The following is a 22,496-nucleotide window of genomic DNA, read 5'->3' as shown; positions in this document are numbered from 1 at the left end:
CTAGGGAAATCTCTGCTAGCAAAGCAAACGGCAGCGATATCCGGCACCTCGTTCCTCTCTCCCGCTGACAGACGCGGCACCTGGCCAGGGCCGTGTCCTCGTTCAGCTGGTACGGCCTGGAGCTGTGCTAAACCCCACTAAAAGCTTATTGCATTTGCTGCGTCCATGCAATATAACATATATAGTTAGCCAGCAAAGATTACGGCGTCTTTGCTGCTGTGACAAGGTTTGCTTCCCGGCCTCGCTTTCCCTTCTTCTTTTTTTTTTTTCAATTTGTTATTGTGTCGCTTTATAAACGTGCCGCCACCCGCCCAAGAAGCGGCTGCGCTTGGAGAGCGCCCCTTTCCCCCCCCCGTGCCAAGCGGCGACTCTTTCCCGCGGGAGAGCAAGGACAAAACCCCATCCCCGCACCCCCCCACCTCCCCATCACCCGGCCTCTCCCTGCCAGCCCTCCCGCGGGCTCTTACCCTTTCTCCTGCTCCTCATCTTCTCCGTCTTCCAAGACAAACTGCCCCACGGCCGGGGCCCTGCAGGACGCCAGATCCAACCCACGTCCCGCAGTCTTGACCCCACGGCTCCTGGCCCAAATTCTCCCTCTGGCGTTTCACTTGCTGGGAGGCGTTTTGCTCCCCGCCGCCTGCGAGCGTGTCGGAAGCCTCAGGAGGGCTCAGCCCACCAAGCAGCGCTCAGCTCGCCAGCACGGCCGAGTCCCCGTCCAAGCATGTAAGTAAAAAGCCCTGATTCAGGTTTTTGCAGAGCTCAGCGCTGTGGGCGCTGAGGCTCTCTGAAACCTGAGCCCATCTGAACACCAGAGCACGATAACGTGATACAGGAAGAAAAAGAAACCTAAGCACGGCCCGTCGGTGCTGCAGTTTGCAATTTTCCAGCCACTGAGTCACCAAAAAATTCCAGGTCCTTCTAGCTCCAGAGAGCAGCCGGTGCCTCGAGGAGCCAGGCTGGCGGCTCGGTACCCCGAGTTTCCACCTGCACCCACTGGTGCCCGGGACGCGAGACACCTTGGGGCCAAATACAATAATCGGCCTGTTAAAATCCTCCCTGGCAGCTATTCCTCACGCAGACCCGACTCCCTGACTCCCACCCTCTGCGGGGCCACGGATGCCCGCGGGGCTGTGCGCTCGCCCTGCGGATCCCCGGGGATCGCAAGCCACCTCCGAGCAGCGCAACAGGCAGCGGGAAGAGGGGATCTGGGCTCTCCCGGACAGCGCTAGCCGCTCTCCACCGCTGGCAACGCTTGCTGGCACAGGGGCTGTCCCGAAAACCGCGGCGAGCCCAGAGCAGCACATTGCACGACCTGCCGCGCAGCCCCATCCGTGGGTGAAGTTTTCACCACCAAACCTCTGCCCAGCGGCCCGAGCCGCCGCCCCCCGTCGCAGCGGGGCCAGGGGCTCTCGCCGGGCGCCGTTAATCCTCTTGGGACGGTCAAGCTCCTACGGGCCACGGCCGCAGGGGCGAGCGAGCGCGGCGCCCGCCTCCGGGAGCGCGGCCGGGCTGCACCCCAAGGTCACGGCGCGGCCACGCACAGACACCCGCGGCTCCCCGATCCCGCGCCCCCCGGGCTGGACACCCCCCCCCCCCGCTCCCCTTCGGCTTCTGCCCGCCGGGAGCTGCCCAGCGCCGTGACACCGGGGCCCCCGAAAGCCGCCGCGCACCGCAGCGGGCGCCCAGACCGCCGGGCCCGGGGGCACCCCGCGCCCCCCCCCCCCCCCGGGCAGGGGCGGCTCCATCCCGCCCCCCGCCAGCAGCCGGCAAAACCGCGACTTACCGGCGGCGCCGGGACCCGGCGGGGCTGCCCGCGGCTGCGGGCCCCGGGTGCGGGCATGGGGCGGGCGGCGGCGGCGCCCCCGGCACCGGCACCGGGCTGCGCGCACCGGGCTCCGCGCTCCGGCACCGGGCTGCGCGCAGCGGCCCAGCCCCAGCCCGGCCCCGGCCCCGGCCCGGCCCCCCGGCCCGCCCCGGCCCGCCCCGGCGCGGCGCTCCCCGCTGGGAGATGTAGTCCGGGCCGGGCCGCCGCCGCCACAGCGGCCGGGGGGGCCGAGCCAGCCCGGCCAGGCTGCCCGGGGGCACCGGGGGCTGGTGCTCATGGGGCTGTGCTGGGGGCACCGGGGGCTGGCACCGATGGGGCTGTGCTGGGGGCACCGGGGGCTGGCACCGATGGGGCTGTGCTGGGGGCACCGGGGCTGGCACCGATGGGGCTGTGCTGGGGACACTGGGGCTGGCACCGATGGGGCTGTGCTGGGGGCACCAGGACTGGCACCGATGGGGCTGTGCTGGGGACACTGGGGCTGGCACCGATGGGGCTGTGCTGGGGACACTGGGGCTGTGCTGGGGGCACGGGGGGCTGGTACCCATGGGGCTGTGCTGGGGTCACTGGGGCATTGGCATCGATGGGGCTGTGCTGGGGGCACTGGGGCATTGGCATCGATGGGGCTGTGCTGGGGGCAGTGGGGGGCTGTCATCGATGGGGCTGTGCTGGGGGCACTGGGGCTGGCACTGATGGGGCTGTGCTGGGGACACTGGGGCTGGCACCAATGGGGCTGTGCTGGGGACACTGGGGCATTGGCACCGATGGGGCTGTGCTGGGGGCACCAGGGCTGGCATCGATGGGGCTGTGCTGGGGGCACCGGGGCTGGCACCGATGGGGCTGTGCTGGGGACACTGGGGCTGGCACCAATGGGGCTGTGCTGGGGACACTGGGGCATTGGCACCGATGGGGCTGTGCTGGGGGCACCAGGGCTGGCATCGATGGGGCTGTGCTGGGGGCACTGGGGCTGGCACCGATGGGGCTGTGCTGGGGGCACTGGGGCTGGCATCGATGGGGCTGTGCTGGGGGCACCAGGGCTGGCATCGATGGGGCTGTGCCGGGGGCACCGGGGCTGGCACCGATGGGGCTGTGCTGGGGACACTGGGGCTGGCACCAATGGGGCTGTGCTGGGGACACTGGGGCATTGGCACCGATGGGGCTGTGCTGGGGGCACCAGGGCTGGCATCGATGGGGCTGTGCTGGGGGCACTGGGGCTGGCACCGATGGGGCTGTGCTGGGGGCACCAGGACTGGCACCGATGGGGCTGTGCTGGGGGCACTGGGGCTGGCACTGATGGGGCTGTGCTGGGGGCACTGGGGCTGGCACCGATGGGGCTGTGCTGGGGGCACTGGGGCATTGGCACCGATGGGGCTGTGCTGGGGGCACTGGGGCTGGCACCGATGGGGCTGTGCTGGGGGCACTGGGGCATTGGCACCGATGGGGCTGGCCAGGGCCACGGCAAGGTTTCATACTGCTGTGGCTGCCTGGGGCCGTTTGGGGGGTTGGCACTGATGGGGCGCTGCGGGGATGCTCTGGGCCCCGGCCACAGTCAGCAGACGGGGCTTTTCCCTGCCCCCCGCTCCCCACCGTCCCGGCAGGCGCAGCCCCTGGAGCGGGGTCAGGTGCCCCCGGGATGAGCGTCCCACCGGCTGAGGCCATCGCGGCGTGGTGGTGCTGCCCCGCGGGGACACGCAGCCCCGGGCGGCTCTGTGCTGGGGTCTCCCCCCTCGGGGACTGCGGTCCTGCCCACCCGGCTGAGCTGGAAAACCCCCCTTTGCCGCAGGCACCGGGCAGGTTCCCTGCACCCTGGCTCTCCAGTGAAAGGATCATCTAAATCTTCCCATGGGGTTTTGCCTTGGGCCATGCCAGGGCTGGTGGGTCGGGGGCACCTGCATCGCACCCGGTGCGGGAGCCGGCCGCGCGAGTTCCCTCCGCGGCACTTCTGCCTTAGCCGAGCCTTTGGGGGGGATTTACCCTCCCCAGCATGGGCAGAAAGCCCTTTGCTGCCTTGCTCGCCGAGGCTGGGCTTCCGGATCTTAGTTTTAGAAGAGCATTTCATGCTGTTCATTAATTACATGCTGCTTTCACCCCCCTCCTTATTTAGGCTGTTTCAGCGCTCGCCATCCCAGATGGGCGGCAGTTCTTCCTGGGTAACTTGGCAAAAGAAAGCTCGCCGTAAACAGCCCAGAGCAAAGCGGACGGCTTGGGCATCGCTGAGTCCTGCTATTTCTGGCTGTACTATTAGGCTCTGAAAGCTTTTTCTCGCGTGCTTTCATGGTCCCTGGCTTGCAGATGGTGGCAGGGTACCAACCCCCCGGATCTGCTACAGATGCAGACTGAGCCAGCGGTTGCTGAATTTTACCGCCTCCTCCCCCGGGGCTTTGCAGGCCAGTGGGAAAGGATCTGCTGGGTTTTCTTGCCGTGGGGAAGAGGCGTTTGCTCGGTCAAACCAGCCCCTGCAAGCAGCATCCTCTCAGCAGGCAAAGCACCGTGCTGAGCTTATGCCTAGCTTGGGTGATGCCGCAGGCGGGTCTCCTCGCCTGGCCCAAAGCGGCACCGTGAGGGTGTTGGGAGCTTTGGGAAGACACCGTGGGAGGGTGCTGCCGAGCTGCAGGTGTCAGGGTGACTGGCGGCTCCCCATCCCTCCCTGTTCGCGCGTCAGCCCCTGCCCAGCCGGGCGAGGAGGGGACGTTTCGCAGCCGTGGCGCGGCGAGCCCAGGAAGGGTTGCCCTGAGCGGTTTTACTGAAAGCCGGTCTCTGCTCTTCGCTAGCACAACGGAGCAGAGCAGGACTCGGACACGAATTCGGGGTGGATGGTGTAGCTGCCTCTCCGGGCTCCTCCAGCCTTCCTGAAGTGGCTCGTGTCCCACCTAGGAGAGGAGATAAATATGGTGCTTTCGGCATGCGGAGGAAGAAACTCCAGTGAGGAAGAAGAGTGGAAAATCTGTTCCTGGCTGCCGGCACCCAGGGGCAGGCAGCGAACGCTGCCTCCCACGGCCGCTTTGGCGTGTGCCTTTCTCGGGCGCAGAGGCCACCGCGAAGCCCGGGCAGGTGACCTGGCGCTTGGTCTCCCCAGCACTGCAGTGTCACCTAGCAGGTCTCTCACCCTGCGAACGCCCACCTCCCTGTCTGTCACCGTCGTTCGGTTTCAGTTCCCGGTCTCGTGAATGTAAAGCCAATCGCGTGTTTTCTGCAAACTCCTAATTTCGGACCGCGCGGGGCTGACGCTACAGCAAAGCTGCTGGCGACGGAGCCGAGGAGCCTGCCCTCCGCCCTTGCGGCCTCCCGCGGCGCGGGGCAGGGAAGAGCTGCCTCTGCGGCGGAGACATCCCGAGGGTAAACACGCCGGGATTAAAAAGCGCCGCCGGGCCGGCGGGTGAAGGACGGGCCTGACGGCCGGGTAAAGAGCAGCGTGGCGAGGAGACGGGGTCCTTGGGCGAGAGGAGCAGGCGACGCCGCCCGGAGCTGCCGCAGGGAATGCGAGAGCAGCCCAGGAGCCGCCGCTGTGGCCCCGAGAGCGGGCAGCTGCTCGCCGGGCTTCGGAGGAGGAACGAGCACGGCTTTTCTCCCCGCCAGGCGCCCTGCTGTCGCCCAGAGCGGGCTCAGTCCCCGCCGGAGCGGCGCGTACTTAGGGCTCGTGTACAGGCAGGATGGCTGCGGGCTGCCCCAAAGCGCACAGCACGGCGCTCCGGGGCTGGACCTGCAGTAGGGGATAGTCCTGGAAGAGAGAGCCGGAGGCAGGGTGAGCGCGAGACGCGGGCCGCGCTCTGCCCCACGGGGCGGCCCCGAGGAGGAGGAGGAGGGTTGTGTTGTTCCCGGCACCCCCCCCCCAACCTTACAGCGGGGGGTGCCGGCGGGTGGCGAGGCCCCCGTGGGCGCAGCAGTCCCTCGCGCGCAGGCGGTCGCGGCGCCCGGAGCAGGGGCCGCGGTAGCCCTGGAGGGGGGGGGGGGGTCTCCTCCCCGCCGCGGCTGCAGCGAGGGCAGCTGGCGCCCCGAGACGCTGTCGAGCACGGCGGCGACCACGTCCCTCTCTGCAAGCGGGGCGAGGGTGAGGGGCGAGGGGCGGCGGGCATGGCCGGGCCGCGGGGGCTGCTCACCGCGGCGGTCGAGCTGCTCGGGCTTCGGCGGGCACTGGCAGCATCTCCATCTTCGCCTCCTGCCCGGGGGGAGCGTTGCGGCCCCTTCGCCGCGGCCTCCGGAGCCACCGGCGCCGGCGGATGGCACGCTTTGGGCGGCTTTGGGGACGGGTGCGCCCGGGGGCCCGGCGCGGGGAGGCCGTGGGGGGCGGCGGGTCCCACCTGGGGCAGGCGGGGGAGGCGGGTGGTGCATTTATTCCCGGCTGCGCTGTCGTAGGGGGCAGTTCGCCAGGTGACGTGTCTGTCCTCGGTGACGAAAAGCGGGTTGTACCTCTCTGCAAGGCAGAGGGCACGGGCAGGGCACGCTGCGGGGCGGCCGGGGCATCCCTGTGCCGCCGCTGCGAGAGCCGGCACCGCAGTTTTGGGCCCTTCCCCGCCGTTTTCGCGGCAGCTCGGCAGGAAGGCGCGGGCCGGGAGGCTGAAATTCGGGGCCTCGGCCATCCCGACCGCCCTCCGGCTCCTGCGCTCTCCGGTTTCCTCGCTGTACCAGGGGCGCGAGGAAGGTCTTCCTCCAGCATCATCCACCACCTCGGCTCTGCCTGGTGTTATTTAGGGGCCACCAGCGGCGGAGGGAGCCCAGGGCACCCGGAGAGGCCCCGGGATGGGGAGGGGGATGGGGATGTGCATGGGACCCCTCAGCTGCTCCCTTCCTGCCTGGTCACCCAGTACTTCTGGGGCGGGTAGGCGGTGGGGTCGATGGCGTTCCTGTAGGTGTACTCCCGCACCGCGGCCTTCATCAGCTTCTCCTGCTGACCTTGGCTCGCCGGGTTTTGCGCTGGCGGCATCGCTAATCCCTGGAGGCAGCAGAGAGCGGGGAGAGGAGCCAGGCGTGCGGCAGCGCCCGCCCGTGCGGCCGGCCCGGTAAAGCCGATTACCGGCCAGGCTCCGACCCGGGAGGTGCCTCGAGCTGCCCTTCTCCGCGTCCGGGTCGCCGCAGCACCGCGATTCACCCCCCCGACCTTCCCGTCCGCCCGCACCGCCAGCGGGACCCCCGTCCCCCCGTTAAAATGCACGTGCTAACGGGTCCGCGAAGGCTGCGGTGGGCTTCGCTGCCTGCTCGGCAGTGTGCGTGGGAAGAGCCGCGCTCTTGCAGCACGCACGTGACGGCCGGGGACCCGCCGCGGCTCCGGGGACTGCCGGGCCCGGGGAGGGGACGAAGCGGGCGGACGTTTGTCCTGAGGGCACCCGCGTGCGTTTTTGCGAGCCGACAGATGTTTCTGAGCAAACGGCCCCGGCTGCTGCGTCGCCCCGCTCTGCCCCGCCGCCGGCCATGTCGGGGCATCGGGGGATTTCCGCGCGTGCGGCTCCCAGGCCTGCCCTGCCGGCTCGGCTCGCAGGCTGGGTCTGGGGGAGGTTTCACAGTGCTCAGACCCCGTCCAGGCCCTCCGCGGGGTCCCACCGGCACATAGGGCCCCCCCAGCAGAGCCCGGCCTCGGGGCAGCACGTTGGAGCAGCTCTCGGGGCAGCCAGGTCTGTCACCATCCTGCCACCCAGCGAGCCCGGGCTGAGCTTCAGCACTGCCTCAGTTTCCCCTTCCTTTGTGGCTATGCCCTCTCAGTACTCTGAAACCTACTGATGGACGGGGCTGACGTGCAAGAGCTCACACTGGTGACTGGCTGCCCCACAAGCCCCAAGCGACACCACTCTGCTGCCGCGGGCGCAGCCAGAGGAGATGCCAAACCCGGAGGGAAGAGAGATATGGGAGTACCAAAGCGCTGCGAAAGCCGAAATCAGGCACGACCGGGAGGCAGCAGATGAGCCACGCACAGCGACATGGCACCGCGTGCCGGGTCAGGGGGGAAAGCCCCGGGGCCGCGGCGGGCTGAGGACGCTGCCTCCTCCCGGGCATTTACCTTGGTCACAAACTTGTTTTCTTTCCAGAGCAGCGATGGAGGCTCTTGGAAAGTCTTCTTCACGGAGCCGGGTGGCCGGTAGGAGTCCGTGCAGGTGCTGATGGGGGTCTGGGTCCCTTGGGCGAAGAGGAACATGGTGCCGCGGCCGCTGGGGCGGGATGCGGGGCGGGAGTCCCGGCGGGGACCGGGCACGCGGCGCCTGCCGAGGTGCTGCCTCAGCCGCATGGGGCCGGGATCGCCCGTCGGGGGGGCTCCGGGGGGGGTGGTGGTGCTTACGTCACCGGTGATGTCATAGTGCGGGAGCCGGGGGATTTGGTCACTTCCTGCCCTGCTGCCGGTCGGAGCCACGGCTGCATTTTGGGGGACAGACCGCCGCGTGGTCTCGCGGCAACAACCACGCACCCGAGTTTCGGGCGCTGCTGCATCCTCCCCGGCCGGGTCCTGCCTCCGGGCTTCCTCCCGTCCTGCAGGACAATTAGGTTGACAGTGACGCAAGGCAGTTTCAGCCCGTCCTGGTAAAAGATGGCTTTATTTGGGGAGGTGCTGCCTTGCTGGGAACTGGTTTCCCCCTTCCCAGGGCTTGGTGCCTCGCTGGACGGAGGGATGCTGCCTCCTGGGGTTCGGCACGGCACAGGGCACCGCCGGCCCGTCTCGCTGCCCCCGATCTGCAGCCAGGATGTGGCACTGCTCTGTGATTTTGGGGTATCCGGGGCAGCTGCTCTGGGAAGCCGTCTCCCCTTCTTATGCAGGCAAAGCTGGATTTTGGTGCTCCTGCTCAGCTCGTGTGCTCTCCACTCCGAGCGTGTGCTGAGCCGGGCGCGGCAGGACTGGTCAGAGCGAGCGATCCTCATCTGTCTCAGGGCAAAGTCAGCCAGCTTCTGCCTTGGGAGGGCTTTATGTGGACGGGGTTTGCTTTGCTCGGCTGGCAATGAGTCCTGTGGCTGTGGGTACGGTGACAGCGGTGCCGGGGTGCTGATGCCGCTGGGGCAGGGCTCTTTAAGTCCCTCCAGCTGGATCTACGGGAGCATCCCTGCCTGCGTCTGCGTCATCTCACCTACCTTAGTCCCATCAGGATGTCCAGGCAGTGAAATCAGGGCCAGGGCAAAAACAAGGAACCGAATGGTGGCCAAAGGCTGGGAACCAGAGCTGCGATGCGCCACTAGAGGGGTGTCTGGGATTCTTTCGGATTCCAGGGTTAGTTGCACCGAACTTGAGAGATCATCATTTGTCAAGTGTGAGAATTTATTAAAGATAAGAGGTTATAACAAAGCTAAAAGTATAGTATAGCTAGAAACATAACAGAACTGAAAATATCATCAGCAGGTGACCTCGTGCTCAGCCCACAGCCCCGCTTGGTGGTAGCAGTGCGCCCAGTAACGGGTCGTTCTGTGGGGAACGGCTCCACAGCCCCGAGATGTCTACGGCGTGGGTCTGCGGTGCCACTTCTCCTTTGTCTGGACTTGTCAATCATGGGGTCGTTGGAGAGCGTGCCCCTAGGCTACAGCAACCCCACAGCGTGGTGGTCCTGGCCATGATGCACCTGGGGTTTGTTAACTCTTGGGGAGCAGCCCCAGAGCAAACCCCTCTTCGATGGGCTGCACCATCCGGAGTCCCACGCTTGCCTGTGTGGCGCCTGTCATGAGCCAGGACACAGAATATGGGCTGGGGGACAGCAGCAGGCATGGGTCACCCCCCAGCCGAGATCCTGCTGCACGCATTGGCTTGGATGAGGCTACTGCCCCAGGAGCCACAGTAGCTGCAGTCGGCCGGGGAGCACAAGCTCGCCTGAGCTGGGGAGCCGAGCAGAACCCCCACGCCTGGACGATGGGGACGCTTGGTGATGGAGGGCAGGGCCCAGCTGGCCCCAAGGGTTTATGTTCTGATGCTTTGTGTTTCCTGAGGTTTGGATTTGTAACCAGTGGGGCCACCATTACACTGTGCTATCTCAGAGCCCCCTTCTGCTCCTGGGCTCTGGCCCCATGAGGGCTCTCAGCAGCTCAACCCGGCTGTTGTCACGTTTTTGGGGAAGGCTGAGGTGGACCCATGTCCATCTCCGGGGGGTGGATGCCAAACTGCCCCCCAAATGAGCTGCTGAGCCCTGCCTGTTTGCTAGGGACACCAGGCTGCCACCGGCACTGGGCTCCCTTGGGGTGACAGCTGGGCTGGGCAGCCCGGGACACCCAGATGCCTCCAGCCAAATGTGACTAATGTGCCATTAGAGAAGAAATGAAGAAAACAAGCTGCTATTGATTTTCACACCCTGCTGGCCTCTAGCAATGCAGGCTCAGATCTCTGTCAGCCCAGTCTGCTCTTGGAAGCCTTTCCCAGCCTGCGGCAGTCATTCCTACCGCCTGCACCCCCATGTCCTCGGCAGCGTGATGACAGCACCTTGGGGCACAGGAAAGGGGGGTCTGAGCAGGTACTGCCCCGCTCTCCCTCCTTCACCCCCCAGCCAGCTGCAGCAGCACCTCCGCATCGCATGGCCCCATTGGGACATCTCCAGTACCAGCAGTCCCCACTGCCACCTTCCCCTTCAGGCAGTGCGAGAGCGGTAGAGAGACCCAGTGATTTGCCCTTACGCAGGGGTTTGCTTTAGTTAACTAGAAAGCAAGCAGAAGTTGAGGGTATTGAGACATTCATGGCACTGCTGCAGCTCCCTCTGGGGTCCTGGGACCACTGCCCAACTCCTCCATTTGCCACTGGTGGCCCTAAGTCATCCATGGATGAGCTGAAGGAAATGTAGCAAAGCAACAGTGTGGGAGGAGAGCCGAGGGGAGATGCAGCAGTACTGACCCTTTTCCGTGCTACTCTCCCCAGCTGTCAGGCAAATCCATGCAAAGGTAGCTCACGCTCACTAATGCAGATGGATGACATTTTTCACACATGCTTGGGCTGAGTTTTATCCTAAAAATGTTTTTGCTTGAGGAAAGCACCCAGCAGGAGAGATCCGCTGATCCTGCCCAGCTGAGACACTGTCTGGCCTCTCCCTCCAGGCTGCTGCACTGCAGGGAGAGCTGTTCGCCTGCGCTGGGGGTGCCAGCAGTCCTGAGCCTCAACTGAAGCTGCTTACGGGGGGCTGCCACTGGCCTCCAAAAGGGACTGACATCTCCCGGTTTGTTTTCACAGAAGGCTCCCAAACCAGCCAGGGCTGGCAGGAGCCCCAAACCAGGGCTTTCCGGCTGTGTTCCCTTGCTAAAACTCATCCTCTGCTTCAGACACAGGGCTTAACACAGTACAGTCTTGATTTAGTTAAACAGTAAGGGATTGGATTGCAGAATCAGCGCTCAGTTCTTGTACCAATGGCTTTGAGGGTCAGAAATGGCTGCAAAGCAGAACAGGTTAATTTACCTGTTAGCATCATATAGATCTATCGCTTCTTGCTGCCGCTGTTACTCTTTGGAGGAAAGATGCAGCCCAGTTCAAGGACCGAGTCCAATACCATGTGCATTCCCACTGCCTTGGGGAGGATTTGTTCCCTAATGCCAGGGGTAGCCACGGCAGCTTTAACTGTGCCACATGGAGCAGGTCCACACGAGTTGCTTTTACTGGGCCCAGATAGGCTGGTTTTGACCACGGCGTGAAGATTGGCCAAGCCGAGCCCTGTTTCTTCCCCATATAATAAGAGAGCCCCCTCCCAGCTTTAGCATATGTAACCTGCCACTTCATTGCTTAAGTGCAGGCAGCAGACCGTGACTGCCCCTGCAAACACACCACATCAGCCAAGGGTGTCGCTGGGAAAGCATTTTTCTTCTGCAATATTTCCCCATGCAGAGAGGTCCTGCCCGTGTGAGGGCAGGGCTCGGTCTCTAAGTCCCCTCTTCCTCCAAGAGGGCTCCAGGGATCACCCCACTGACAGACCATCCCTCTGCTCCCCATCGGCCCCAGGACCTCCTCCAGGAGAGGTCTTGTCTTCCTTGAGTTGGAGCTGGGGGTCAAGTGAAGGACATCGGTGGAAAACCTTGTGCTTACGTGTCTCCTTGGATTCTGCTCTTGCTGTTTGCTCTGCCAGGGCTTCCCAGGGTGGGGACAGCCACAGCAGTGTCTGATCCGCAGCTCTCCCCGTCTCTTCTTCCACTCCCTGATTTCAGTATCAGCGACTGCTGGGGCCTCACATGAAAAGCTGCAGTTTGTATCCTCTCATCCCTCCTTTCGGTCCGCTCCAATGACAAAGGCTGGCAGGCCAGTTTTCATATGTATGCTTTTTAATATCATTAGTTCTGTTACACTACACACAACCAGTAACAATGATAAATACTGCAATGGAAATGTTAAAAAAAATATTATACATGTTTCATGTTTTTCAAAAAAACACATTTTTAAATAAATTAATGCATAAAACTGATGGTAGAAAAAAAACAACCCAAAACAAACCACAACACAACTGATCTGTTTAAGGCAATACTCTACGCGGACGGGAACAGAAGTACAACAGTGTGCTACATGTTCTGAATGGGAAAGAAAAACTAAAACCTTTACCAGATGCAAATTGATGCTTCAGGAGTGAAAAAACACCCCCAAACCAGATAATAAAACCAATGGCCAAGTTAAGTGCGGCATTAATACACTCTGCATGTCAAATGATTAGCAGGTTCCTAACATGGACTAAGGTCAAGCTACAACAAATTTATCTTCCTAATTAAAAGGTTATTCAGGTCAAATCCTATGTTTAACTCTACTTTGCATTTGGCTGTTTCAGCTATGTTTCACTATATGCAAGGACAGCCAAAAACACATCTCCTGCTCTGAGATTTACGCAAAGGTTGGGAGGTCTCTCCACCTGAAAGGCATTTTCATTAAATACAACCAAAAAGGATCTCGCTTCCAGTGACCCACAAATGCCTCCTGCCATCCCCTCCCCTGAGGCACCACATACCGCATGGTGAAAGGAGACCTTGGAAACATTTACTTGGGTTTCGTTTTCTTCAAGCTGAGGACACAAAACGGAAGTTCAAATTTGATCCAGACCTGTCTGCCAGTAATTGTGAACTGGGGCCAGTGACACTGCTGAAAGCACAGCCAGCTCTTTGCAGTAAGGGAGAAACCCAATCTGCATCCAGGCTCTGGATACAGCCATGGCATTAGCTGTGAAAGTTAGTGTGAAGCTCCATGACTGCCTGGACAGCCAGTCAACCCCAAATATTAATGCAGCCCATAACTTGGCCACTGGGAGGTGGACAATAATCGTAATGCTAAAAAAAATCCTCCTCTCCCTCCAAAAAGAAAAGAAAAGGGATAGTAACCACTTCCTGCCAGTTTCCCCTGGTGGATTCCCATCAGCTGCCACATACGCAAGACGGGCAGTGCCAGATCTCACCAACATTGACCCAGTACATTCCCAGTAAGGTGCATGTCTGCAAGGTGCTGCCAGGGGGCAAAGAAGCTTCTTGGGACACGACAAAAGCCTCCCGTACTGCCCTGCTAGAGTATTCGTGGAGGAAGCTATGGTACACAAGGAAAGAAATCCAAGTGGAGTTACTAAAAATTACGACTTGCGATGGCCAACAATTGTCCGTACTGGCTTGGGTTTGGGTGGGAGAGAGGGATGCAGAACTGGGCTGAGAGCCATTTTGGTGCAACTGCCTCTGCTGCTCATCCTTAGTTCACGGGGGAAAAAAGACAGACAATGGCTGCTTTGAGAAAAGAGGAGTGAAAGGAGGACGTGTGCAATATAACAAGGCTTGCGATTCTAGAACTAACCACTGGACACGGATACCGAAGTTTACCTGTGACAACTAGTTATACTTTTATTGTTGCTGCTGCTGCTTTCCCCCCTTCTCTGTCTGATTCTTCTTTTGGTTTTGCTTGGAAAGCTGTAGCTGTTTGGCATGATGGTCAGCGTTGATTCTCCCACCCCAGTCCCCGCACAGCACACAAGGTGACTCATCTATGGGATGCAAAATGAGGTCTGGAAGTAGCGTGTTAGACACAGACCGTCTCTGCATGCAAGTGGCGCCTGCTTTCAGAAACCTTTAGAAAGCTATTTAATGGTGATTCATTTCCTTCTTTATTAAACTGAGGCTTCAATAACCCCAGTGAAAGGAGTAAAAATGGTTAAAAATGTGCAAAAAGGGGAAAAAAATCTTTCTGAATTTTCTCTCCTGCAAAGACTTCATCATCGGCAAGATTCTTTCTGCAGAACTACAGTCCTACCAATGCTTCTGCTTGCCTTACAGTGTGCTGCCCTGTGCAGCAAAGGGACGGCCGACAGACCTCCCACCCCACCTCTGCCACGGGTCTCGGACCCATGAAGGTAGCACCTGGACTACTGAGAGGCAGGCCTTGGATCCCTGAGCATGGATCTGGATTCAGACCTCCTGCAATGTTGACCCTGGAAAGGTGAAGCTGGTCAGCTCGGCTTGCTGGATCAGAGACAGAGGTTTTATACTAGTCTGGCTAACCTCCAACCACACAACCTTCCCCAGCACCCTTGGGCCACTGAGGTGTTTGAAGAGAAATCCAGGTCTGCTCTGTAGCTAACCCACTGTCATGTTTGTTGGATCTCCTGCTGGTCTGATGTTTGCCTTTGATTTGTTTCTGGACAGAGGTGGCTAGAAGCCGGACATATCTGCTGTCACTGGCAGCTTTTCCATGCAGGAAACTGAGCAGAGAAATCTATGAGCTCGGGAAGGAGAGCAAGATGATAGAAACCAGAAGGGCTGTTGTGAAGACAGCTTGCCCAATTTTTCCAGCTCTGTCTGTGGATCTGTATTACATCTCTCAACAAACTTTGTGCCTCCCAAATCACGCGGGTTTCAGGAGGACAGGTAACAAATGGAGTCCCAGCTTTTTTGGAAGCTGCCCAACCCAGATGTGAGAGGGTAGCCAGGGTGGATAGCTGTGTTTCCAGGTGAACTCACTCCGGGCAGCTGAGTGGGCAACTAGGGGAGAAATGCTGCTCCAGGGGGCAAACATTTCCACAGGTATTGGGACTTATCTCAGCATGGCTTTTTTGTGGCCTTTTCTTTTCCTGGTACCTACTGGGCTGGCATCCAGTTATGCGTTTGAGGCAGTCACATTCTAATGAGGCCTTCTTTGTATCTTCCCCTCCCTGATGTAATCCCACTGCTTATATCACAACTTGCTACTATGGAAATAGCTGCTTCCTGGACCAGGCACAATCAGCGAGACACACTTCTACCAATGGCAAAGTCATCTTTTGCTGAAGCAGCTTTTTTGAGGGAAAGAAAGGCTCAGACCCATCACCAGTTTCTGCTGGCAGTTGGGTCTGGGAAGCAGTGGGAAGAGCTGCTCTCTGTGGCTGCAGGGGAAAGCTGCAAGCAGTGCTGCCAGTGTCAGTGCAGCTCCGCGATGTGGTTTCCCACGCGATTTCTGAGCTCACTGCTTGCATGGGCCACTGTGCTCTGCTCTGGGTAACCTCAATTAGCCCTTGGCCTTTGCCTTCCCAGCAAACTGTCAGAGGAGCACTCAGCCAGACTGCATTTAGCTGCTGTGATCTTAGCACTGCTACCGGTGCCAAGGGGGCCGAAGGAGGGGATGTGGCTGTAATTTTTTGGAGGCTTCCCTCAATGCAACAGCTCAGCTGTACAAGATAGGGAGTTAAAATGCGGGTGCCAGCTCCCGTGAGAATCCTGCACCCTATCAGTCTGGCATTAATCTCTTGTAGCTGATCCCAGGTCACAACTCTTCCTTTATGCTAAGCTGCTGGGCCTTCTGCTTCAGGGTGTGTGTGGCTCTGTAACACAGGCAGGTTTGTCTGAGAAGATGCAGTTCAAAGTTTGGAGCAATCCCTTGCACAGGAAAGCCTTAAAAGGAAGTGACAAGGATGCCACTTTCTCCTAGAAGCTGAAAAGCACCTTAAAATGAACATCTTCCCATGCCTTCCCAGTAGCCTCAGTACTGCAATCCAGCTGCGCTTCTGCTGTGTGCTTTCCCATCTATGCAGATGTTTCTTTTAAGACATGAAAGTCGACAGGAAGGGTGCTGTGAAGAGTCAGCTCTAAAGGGCAATCAAGGTCAAGGCCAGGGTAAATTCATGATGGCTTGTGCTTGCTGAGCCAAGCAGCGATCAGATCACAAAGCCTATCTCATTCTAGGTAAGAGTGGCCATATCCCAGGTGCGCTTGAAGGAAGAAAGGAAAGTAAAAGAAGAGCCCAGGGAAAACTGCTTGTTTATACTATCAAATCACTACATAGATGTTAAAAAATAAGAGCGTGAAACTGCCCTGGAAATATCACAAATGAGTCCTTTAATGCTCTCCTCCTTCCCATTAGTACCGACTATCCCAATTGTAAATCCACTTGCACTCTTAAGTTCCTTAACTCTGCTAGCAGGGGATGGTGCTATTGGGCCACCAAATCTTCTTTACATGTTCCTTCTGGCAGCGTGCAGATTGGGAAGCCAGCTGTGCAAAAGCCAGCTGCCAAATAATTGGGAAACAAATCCTTGCCAAACATCTGCCCCCAAAGCTGTTAAATCTCTTTATCAACCTCCACCCTGCAGCCTTCTGGCACATGCAAGAAACATCAGAAGTGAGTAAACAGAGGGAGGGAGGGCTGTGTTGCTGTTCTTTGTAGTACTTTGAAAATATCTGTCACACTTTTACAGGATCCTTTTTGCATCTTGCTTGCAGAGCTATCTTACCAATGGTGCCTGCCACACACTTAGCAACATCCATGCAGGGTGGTGTTAGCATTCTGGGAAGGCAGGTTTCTCCCTCACGCTGCAGAAGGGAATGGATATGGAGCAGGGATGTGACTTGCCTGAGGTTACAGCAAATGTACCATGTACCAATAGCAGAAAGGGACCCCAGATCGCATTTCTGTGCTCTAACAGTCCAGCAGACTCTGCAGTAGTATTCTGGCTGTGGTGCAAGCTTGGGAACACTGTTTCTGGTGTGTCCATCTGAAAGCGAGCTTTGCTCTCTGCTGGTATCAGCATTGTACTGAGATAGATTAACTTGGACAACTGGGATCTGCCCTAGGCCAAGGCAGCACTTGGCAGCCTTTCCAGTTACTGCTTGTTTTTCTCTTTCTGTCATCCCATCTGGTGCCCAGCTGGGTCCTTCCTTTCTTTAAAAGCATCTTCTTGTTTCTGTTCAGTCACAAACAGGGTGCTGTACTTTCCAAGCCTCCTGCACTCCTTTGTACAGCTTGCAGGCCAGTCTAAGGACAGTCTGTATGGAGAGGGAAGGATTCTGCTCAGGATTTCACACAAATGTGTCAGCCAACACAACTGAGCAGAGCAGGCGCCTCTTTCCGGGAAAGGAGCTGGAGAGCCAAACTAGAAGCAGCCCAGTCCATCCTGTCCGTGGGGGAGCACAGCTTCCTGAAGTCCCTTCTGAAGTCCAGCAGCAGGCTTGGCCACCTGCTTTTGCAGCTGCAAAGCATCTGCAGGCAAGACAACCAAACAAGCATAGCTGACCCAACGGCCAAACATACACGTTGGGTGCAGGCATGCAGAAATGTCAGAAACGATCCAGTGCTCTTCCAAAGATTGGCATCAAGATACATTTGATAAGATATCTTATCGGATGAGCCTTTAGGATAGCTGTCTGGACATCAGCCTTCTTCCAGACAAATCCTATAATAAAACCATCAGAAAAGCAGACTAGACCATGCTACCTAGAGACCTCCCTCAACACCAAGATATTCACCCTCAGCCTTCTTTGAGTACAGGTATCTGGAAATGGGGAGTTTACAGACTGACAGGAGAGGCAAGAGTTGAGTGCTGAGACCTTGCAGTCCAAAGCCAGCTCACGTTCAAGGGCAGAATTAACATGTGATAAAAGGAAAGGATTTGCTTACACTCAGGCAATTTGGTGACTAAAATTATACACGTCTTAACAAAAACACAGCCTGGCTTTAGGGGGCATCAAATGCAAATTCTTTTGTGGAGGTGCTGGTGTCAATATAAGAAGTTATCCTATTTGCACTGTAATTTAGATGGATGGTGATGCAGCCTTTCATGCTCTGTTGTGCTCCTCCCCTTGGTATTCTGCAGGGCTTTGAACTGAAAATGGGGTCTGAGAAGATCATCTGGTTTAGTGCAAAGACTGGAACAAGGAATGATTTGATTTCTTGCAAGCAATCTGCAGCCAGAAGAATGCCCAGAAGCTCTGCAGACTTCAGGGCTTTATAATACTAAGACAGACAGACAGGGCTGCGCTCTTCACTCTTGCCTTCTCTGGGCCATGGCAGCACAGACTGGTCTAAGGAGAGCAGTGACAGAATGGCGACGTATCTAGACACCTTCCCAGGGAGAGTCACCACAGCTTAACCTCCACTGAGGGCACAAGAAAAACTTTCCAGCTGAAGTAAAGGTCTGAACATGAGACCAGACAGGGAAAGTCAACCCAATTTGCAGTTAATACGTCCTGCCGGGTTGTCCATCGTATTCCACAGTGAGCCAACAAACATCCCCCATGGTCACAACCTGCTTAAGGGGCTACAGTTCAGAAGGGTTAGTGGTCAATTTTCTGTGATAGCCACATGTGCATTGCCTTAATTCATTCAGCCTTCCTGATAACAACCCTACACAGGTAACTACTTTTCCCCACCCTTTCTACTTTATTCCCCTAGTAAAATATATGAACACAAAGCATAGAGAGGAGAAGCCAAAAAATTGCCATTTTATGGTCCTGTACTATCATGCCAAACCAGCTATTTGTGCAACCAACTCCTTCTGTGAGCAGGAAAAAACACTTGGCTTGTGCTTCTGTCTGTATTTGGGGGAAGCACTGGGTGTAGCTAATACTTAAACTCATCTCTTTCAGTCCTATAAGCAAAAGCATAGTTTTCTCCCAGGGACCCTAAAGGGTTATGCTGAAAGCAGGTGCTTATCACACAGTGCAAAGGGTTGGGGGCAACTGCAGGGTTGTAGGGTTGCTTCAGGGCACGTGGCAGGCAAAAACCAGAACCAGCAATAGGGGCAATAAAAGGACTTCGTAGTGCTGCACTGGGCAAAGGTTATTAGGGGAGGTCTGTCCTTCAAAGGGGAGATGTAGCCTTGGAAGACTCAGTCTCAGCATGTCTCGCTCCATCTTTGCCTGAACACAGAGATAGTGTGACGGAGACCTGTGGGACCTGCAATCTGCCAAGGTTCACCCTTGTAAGCAAGATGCCTCATTGCTCTAGCAGGTACGCCAAAATGCTCTAAGCTCTGGGGCAAAGGCTCTGGGGAAGGTCGAGTTTGTGCAGCCTGGCTGGAAGGGACAAACACTGACCCAGGAGGATAAATATGACAAGAAAGTTGCGTGATACCAATGCTGAATTGCACAACCCTGCTTTAGGACAATGAACATTTAAAGAGACTTGGCCATGTCCTGTAGGATTTGATTTGACCATGGGATTTCTGTTAAGTTTTGACCAGATTCCACACTTAAGAAAAAGACTCCTTAAGGAAGGTTTTTTCCCCTTTTATCTTTTCTCCCTAGCCTGTGTTGCGAGACCTCTTCTCCTCCCTCCAGTCAACTTGCTAATCTCACACCTGAGCCAGCATTGGAGAGAAAAGCAGGCACACAAAGGAAGAAGCAAAGAATTGGGAACCTGATGGTTTGTGCTGCTTAAGAAACATTTTGGAAATATTCCCTCTCAGCGTTACCATGTGATTACGAAGGGGGAGAAATTCAGCTAAGGAGCATTCTCTTCCTACAGGAGTTGGCAAATTAACTAGCCCTCTTGCATGGGGAGGCAGATATGCTTAGTAAACAACACTGCCCAATCCTCTCTGTTCCCTGGGAGACAGCAAGGCCCCCGTTTTATGGAGGGGGGCAAACGCAGCTTTAGCAGTTGGCCACAGCCAACTACTGAGTAATAAAGCCCACGGGTTCCTGTATGCCTGATCTTTTAATCATGCCATGGACAATACCATGCCTTGCATTGCACAGAATTAAAAACCCATGATGTTTAAAAATAAGTGTTCTCCTAATCACTAAGAGGACTTCTTAAAGACTCAACTCACTATGTGCAAATTTCAAATAGAGGAGCTGCACTTCAGGGGTGGAATTCAGGCTCTTTCTTGTGATGCAGAGGAATTTTGAGAGGAAATTTGCATGGGAAACTTAGAATTGTCCTCACTTCTTGCCTTCAACAGGATCTAAAGCAAGCACAGAAGCAAGGTGGGCAGTCCTTCTTCCTGAAAGAGCAAGAAAACACACAGTTGTGTCTGTGTCAAAGGATTTCATGTCAGGGAAAAATGCCAGCCCAACCATAACCTGAGTCCTAGGTATTCTGAAGCCAACAGTTAAAGACTGACCAGAGAGAGAACACATTTCCTAATTCCAGAAATGAATTTGCATTAAAAGCAAATGGTTGATGAACTGGCAATTCAGTCCAGCAACCTATTTTACCACCAGGTTTCTTGATTATTCCAGCACCAAATAAACACAATCGTTCCCTACATAGGACAGTTCTAACACAAACAAAACTTGGTTCAGAAGAGGGCAGAGGTGGGATAAACAGCAGTTTCCTCTCATGGCTTTTTTTGAGCTGAATCTGTTCATAATCCCTTTGTTGCTGAAAACTCTGCTAATGTCTGACACCACCACACAGATGCCTTCAGTGTTAACGAATCTCTTCTGTAGGCACGAAAAGACTCAGTGTCAAGAGAATATCAACGGCTGAGTCCCATAAAAATGTGCTTTCTTCAACTAGCTTTTTCCATATTGACCTTCAGAGTATACAGGTCTTGTCCTGTTTCGGTGCAGGGCTCATTTTTTCTTATTTGAACAAAGTTTAACATTTTTGGAAGCATATGGGTTTCACAGGAATTAAGTATAGGCTGAAATCAGTAAATGTGACTGGACTGAACTCATGAGTATGGTATTCTCAGGCAAGGACTGAATCCCAGAAGAGCATGGATGGATTGCAGATTGAATCTGATCTGATTGATGATAATTTAACATGGAACTAAGGGTAGATTGCATTGGTATGCAACATGACAGCTCTAGCTAGTACTGACTCGGAGTGAAATGCCACCTACTTGTTCTCTTTGCAAGTGAAAGAATTGTGTTATGTTAGTCCTGGCTAGACCTGCCATAATATTGGATGCCCTGCTCCGTTCCCATTCCTGTGCCTTGATTATGGAATAATTTTGGTTGACACAAACTGATCAGGTTTAGTGAATGAATTAAGAACTGACCTCCTCCCATGGTTAAAAATCCCTGGAATCTCAGATTCAACCCTGATCTTGCAAACGGTTTGGTTTTTTTGGGTAGGATTAACTGGAGCCCCATCTGATCCTTCCCATTCTGGAACAGACACCTTACAAACCATCTCCAGTGCCTACCAAGGAGGTATCTTTGGGCCCTTCTGCATTCATTCTCCAGACCAGTCAGTTCTGCTAGGCACTGCCTGTCACTTTGAGCAACTTCTGCTTTGTTCAACCATAGCTTAAAATAACTTATCAACCAATCATAAAATGGATTTTTTGGTTTCTCCTGGCTCCATGAACACAAAGAGGTGCACGTCCTACCATAGGAGGAAGCAATGGCTGTTAAGTTTTACAGTTATAGTGGAAAGCACTGATCACAGCCTGCCGGCCTCACTACTGGATGTGACAGGCGGTGGAGGAGGTGGCTTGGCAACACATGCAGGTAGGGTTGACCGATTTAGGGGGGATTAGGTCGAGGTCCTCATCGTCTGGGATCTCATCTAACCGGTACCCATCCTTTAGCAGCTGGATGTTCAAGTCTTGGTTGATCTGCTACAGACAAAGAGACAAACAGTCAAATACTTGAGACTTCTTCCTTCTGACAGGTCAGAAGTGCAGGGAGCTCACTTATTCTGGAATACTTTTCCCTATCATTAGCAACTGTCCCACTGACAAGAAAGTCCCAGGTTTTGAACACAGATGAGGACTGCCTTCTGTTGTTCTCACTTCTTCCAGAATAGGAACATCTACAGAGTGAGACATTCCAGAGCAGCTGCAGTTCTTGAAGTTAATATGCTATTTTATTTTGGAACACTGTTTCCATGAAGATGAGTCCTCATTTAAAGTAATGTAATAGTACTGATAATAAACAGACTTGCAGCAGGACAGCCCCTCCCACCAGTCTAGGGCACTGTAGTAGCTGAAAGGGGGTAAAGTCACTGCTGGTAGTACTTGGTTCTTTGTAGATTCAGATTCAAGTGCTGTTTAGCACAACGCTTTGTGTGAGGGCCCAGAGATGGCCAGATCATTTGATCTGGTCTCTGCTCTTGGCTGTTTCTCAAAGTTTCAAAGGTGTTTTGCCCAAAGAAGGGATGCAAGGGGGAAGAGTTCCCAGTGGCTTGTGTGCAGAATGGCTGCTCAGCATCCTGGATGTAAAATCAGATCCTGTAGAAACAGCAGCCAGAGGCTGAGCAACTAATTCGCTAAAGGGCTTGGGAATATATTCAGAGACAATACAGAGGGATTAACAAGCCTTAACTTCCTGCCTTTTCTCCTTGAAAGGGTAAGAGGTCATGATCGCAAGTCCTCTCTGAAATTTCTGTCTGCTCCAAGTAAACATACATTGGGTGACCCTGATCCCCACAGGAACTGGAAACAACAGCATGCCCACAGAGCCCCTGTTTGTGTCCTTGGCAGGTAGACGGTTGCTGAGCTGCCATGACAGGCAAGTTGATGCTTTTGCACATCATGGGCCAACACTGCAGGCCTGAGCAGAATTGGGAAAAGCTCGAGCAAAGCTAAAGGTAGCCGTGAAAACAGACAGCGGGCAAACTTGTGCCTGTGCTACAGCAGTG

General features: G+C 56.4%; 2 protein-coding genes across 5 annotated transcripts in view; both read right to left on the bottom strand.

Moving 5' to 3' along the window:
- Positions 1 to 4,589: 4,589 nt before the first annotated feature.
- SPMIP6 (sperm microtubule inner protein 6) lies at positions 4,590 to 8,039 on the bottom strand. Its single transcript, XM_067316458.1, has 6 exons — positions 7,812 to 8,039; positions 6,607 to 6,752; positions 6,089 to 6,235; positions 5,920 to 5,963; positions 5,787 to 5,853; positions 4,590 to 4,716 (listed from the first exon to the last, which is right to left on the bottom strand). Exons 1-6 carry the CDS (start codon positions 8,034 to 8,036, stop codon positions 4,590 to 4,592), a joined length of 756 nt encoding a protein of 251 aa, XP_067172559.1. The 5' UTR covers positions 8,037 to 8,039.
- Positions 8,040 to 11,995: 3,956 nt separating this feature from the next.
- Positions 11,996 to 22,496, bottom strand: part of FAM219A (family with sequence similarity 219 member A) — a 102,509-nt gene continuing 92,008 nt past the window's right edge. For 2 of the 4 annotated variants that reach the window (XM_067315251.1, XM_067315253.1), the window contains exon 6: positions 11,996 to 21,474. In XM_067315251.1, coding sequence (XP_067171352.1) covers positions 21,316 to 21,474 — 159 coding nt within the window. In that variant the 3' untranslated portion in view covers positions 11,996 to 21,315. The remainder of the gene's footprint in view (positions 21,475 to 22,496) is intronic. The other 2 variants (XR_010886823.1, XM_067315252.1) reach the window with 2 other exon arrangements.

This window comes from Apteryx mantelli, chromosome Z (assembly GCF_036417845.1).
Source record: "Apteryx mantelli isolate bAptMan1 chromosome Z, bAptMan1.hap1, whole genome shotgun sequence".
Taxonomy (NCBI): domain Eukaryota; kingdom Metazoa; phylum Chordata; class Aves; order Apterygiformes; family Apterygidae; genus Apteryx; species Apteryx mantelli.
This window is presented reverse-complemented; position numbering and strand designations above follow the sequence as displayed.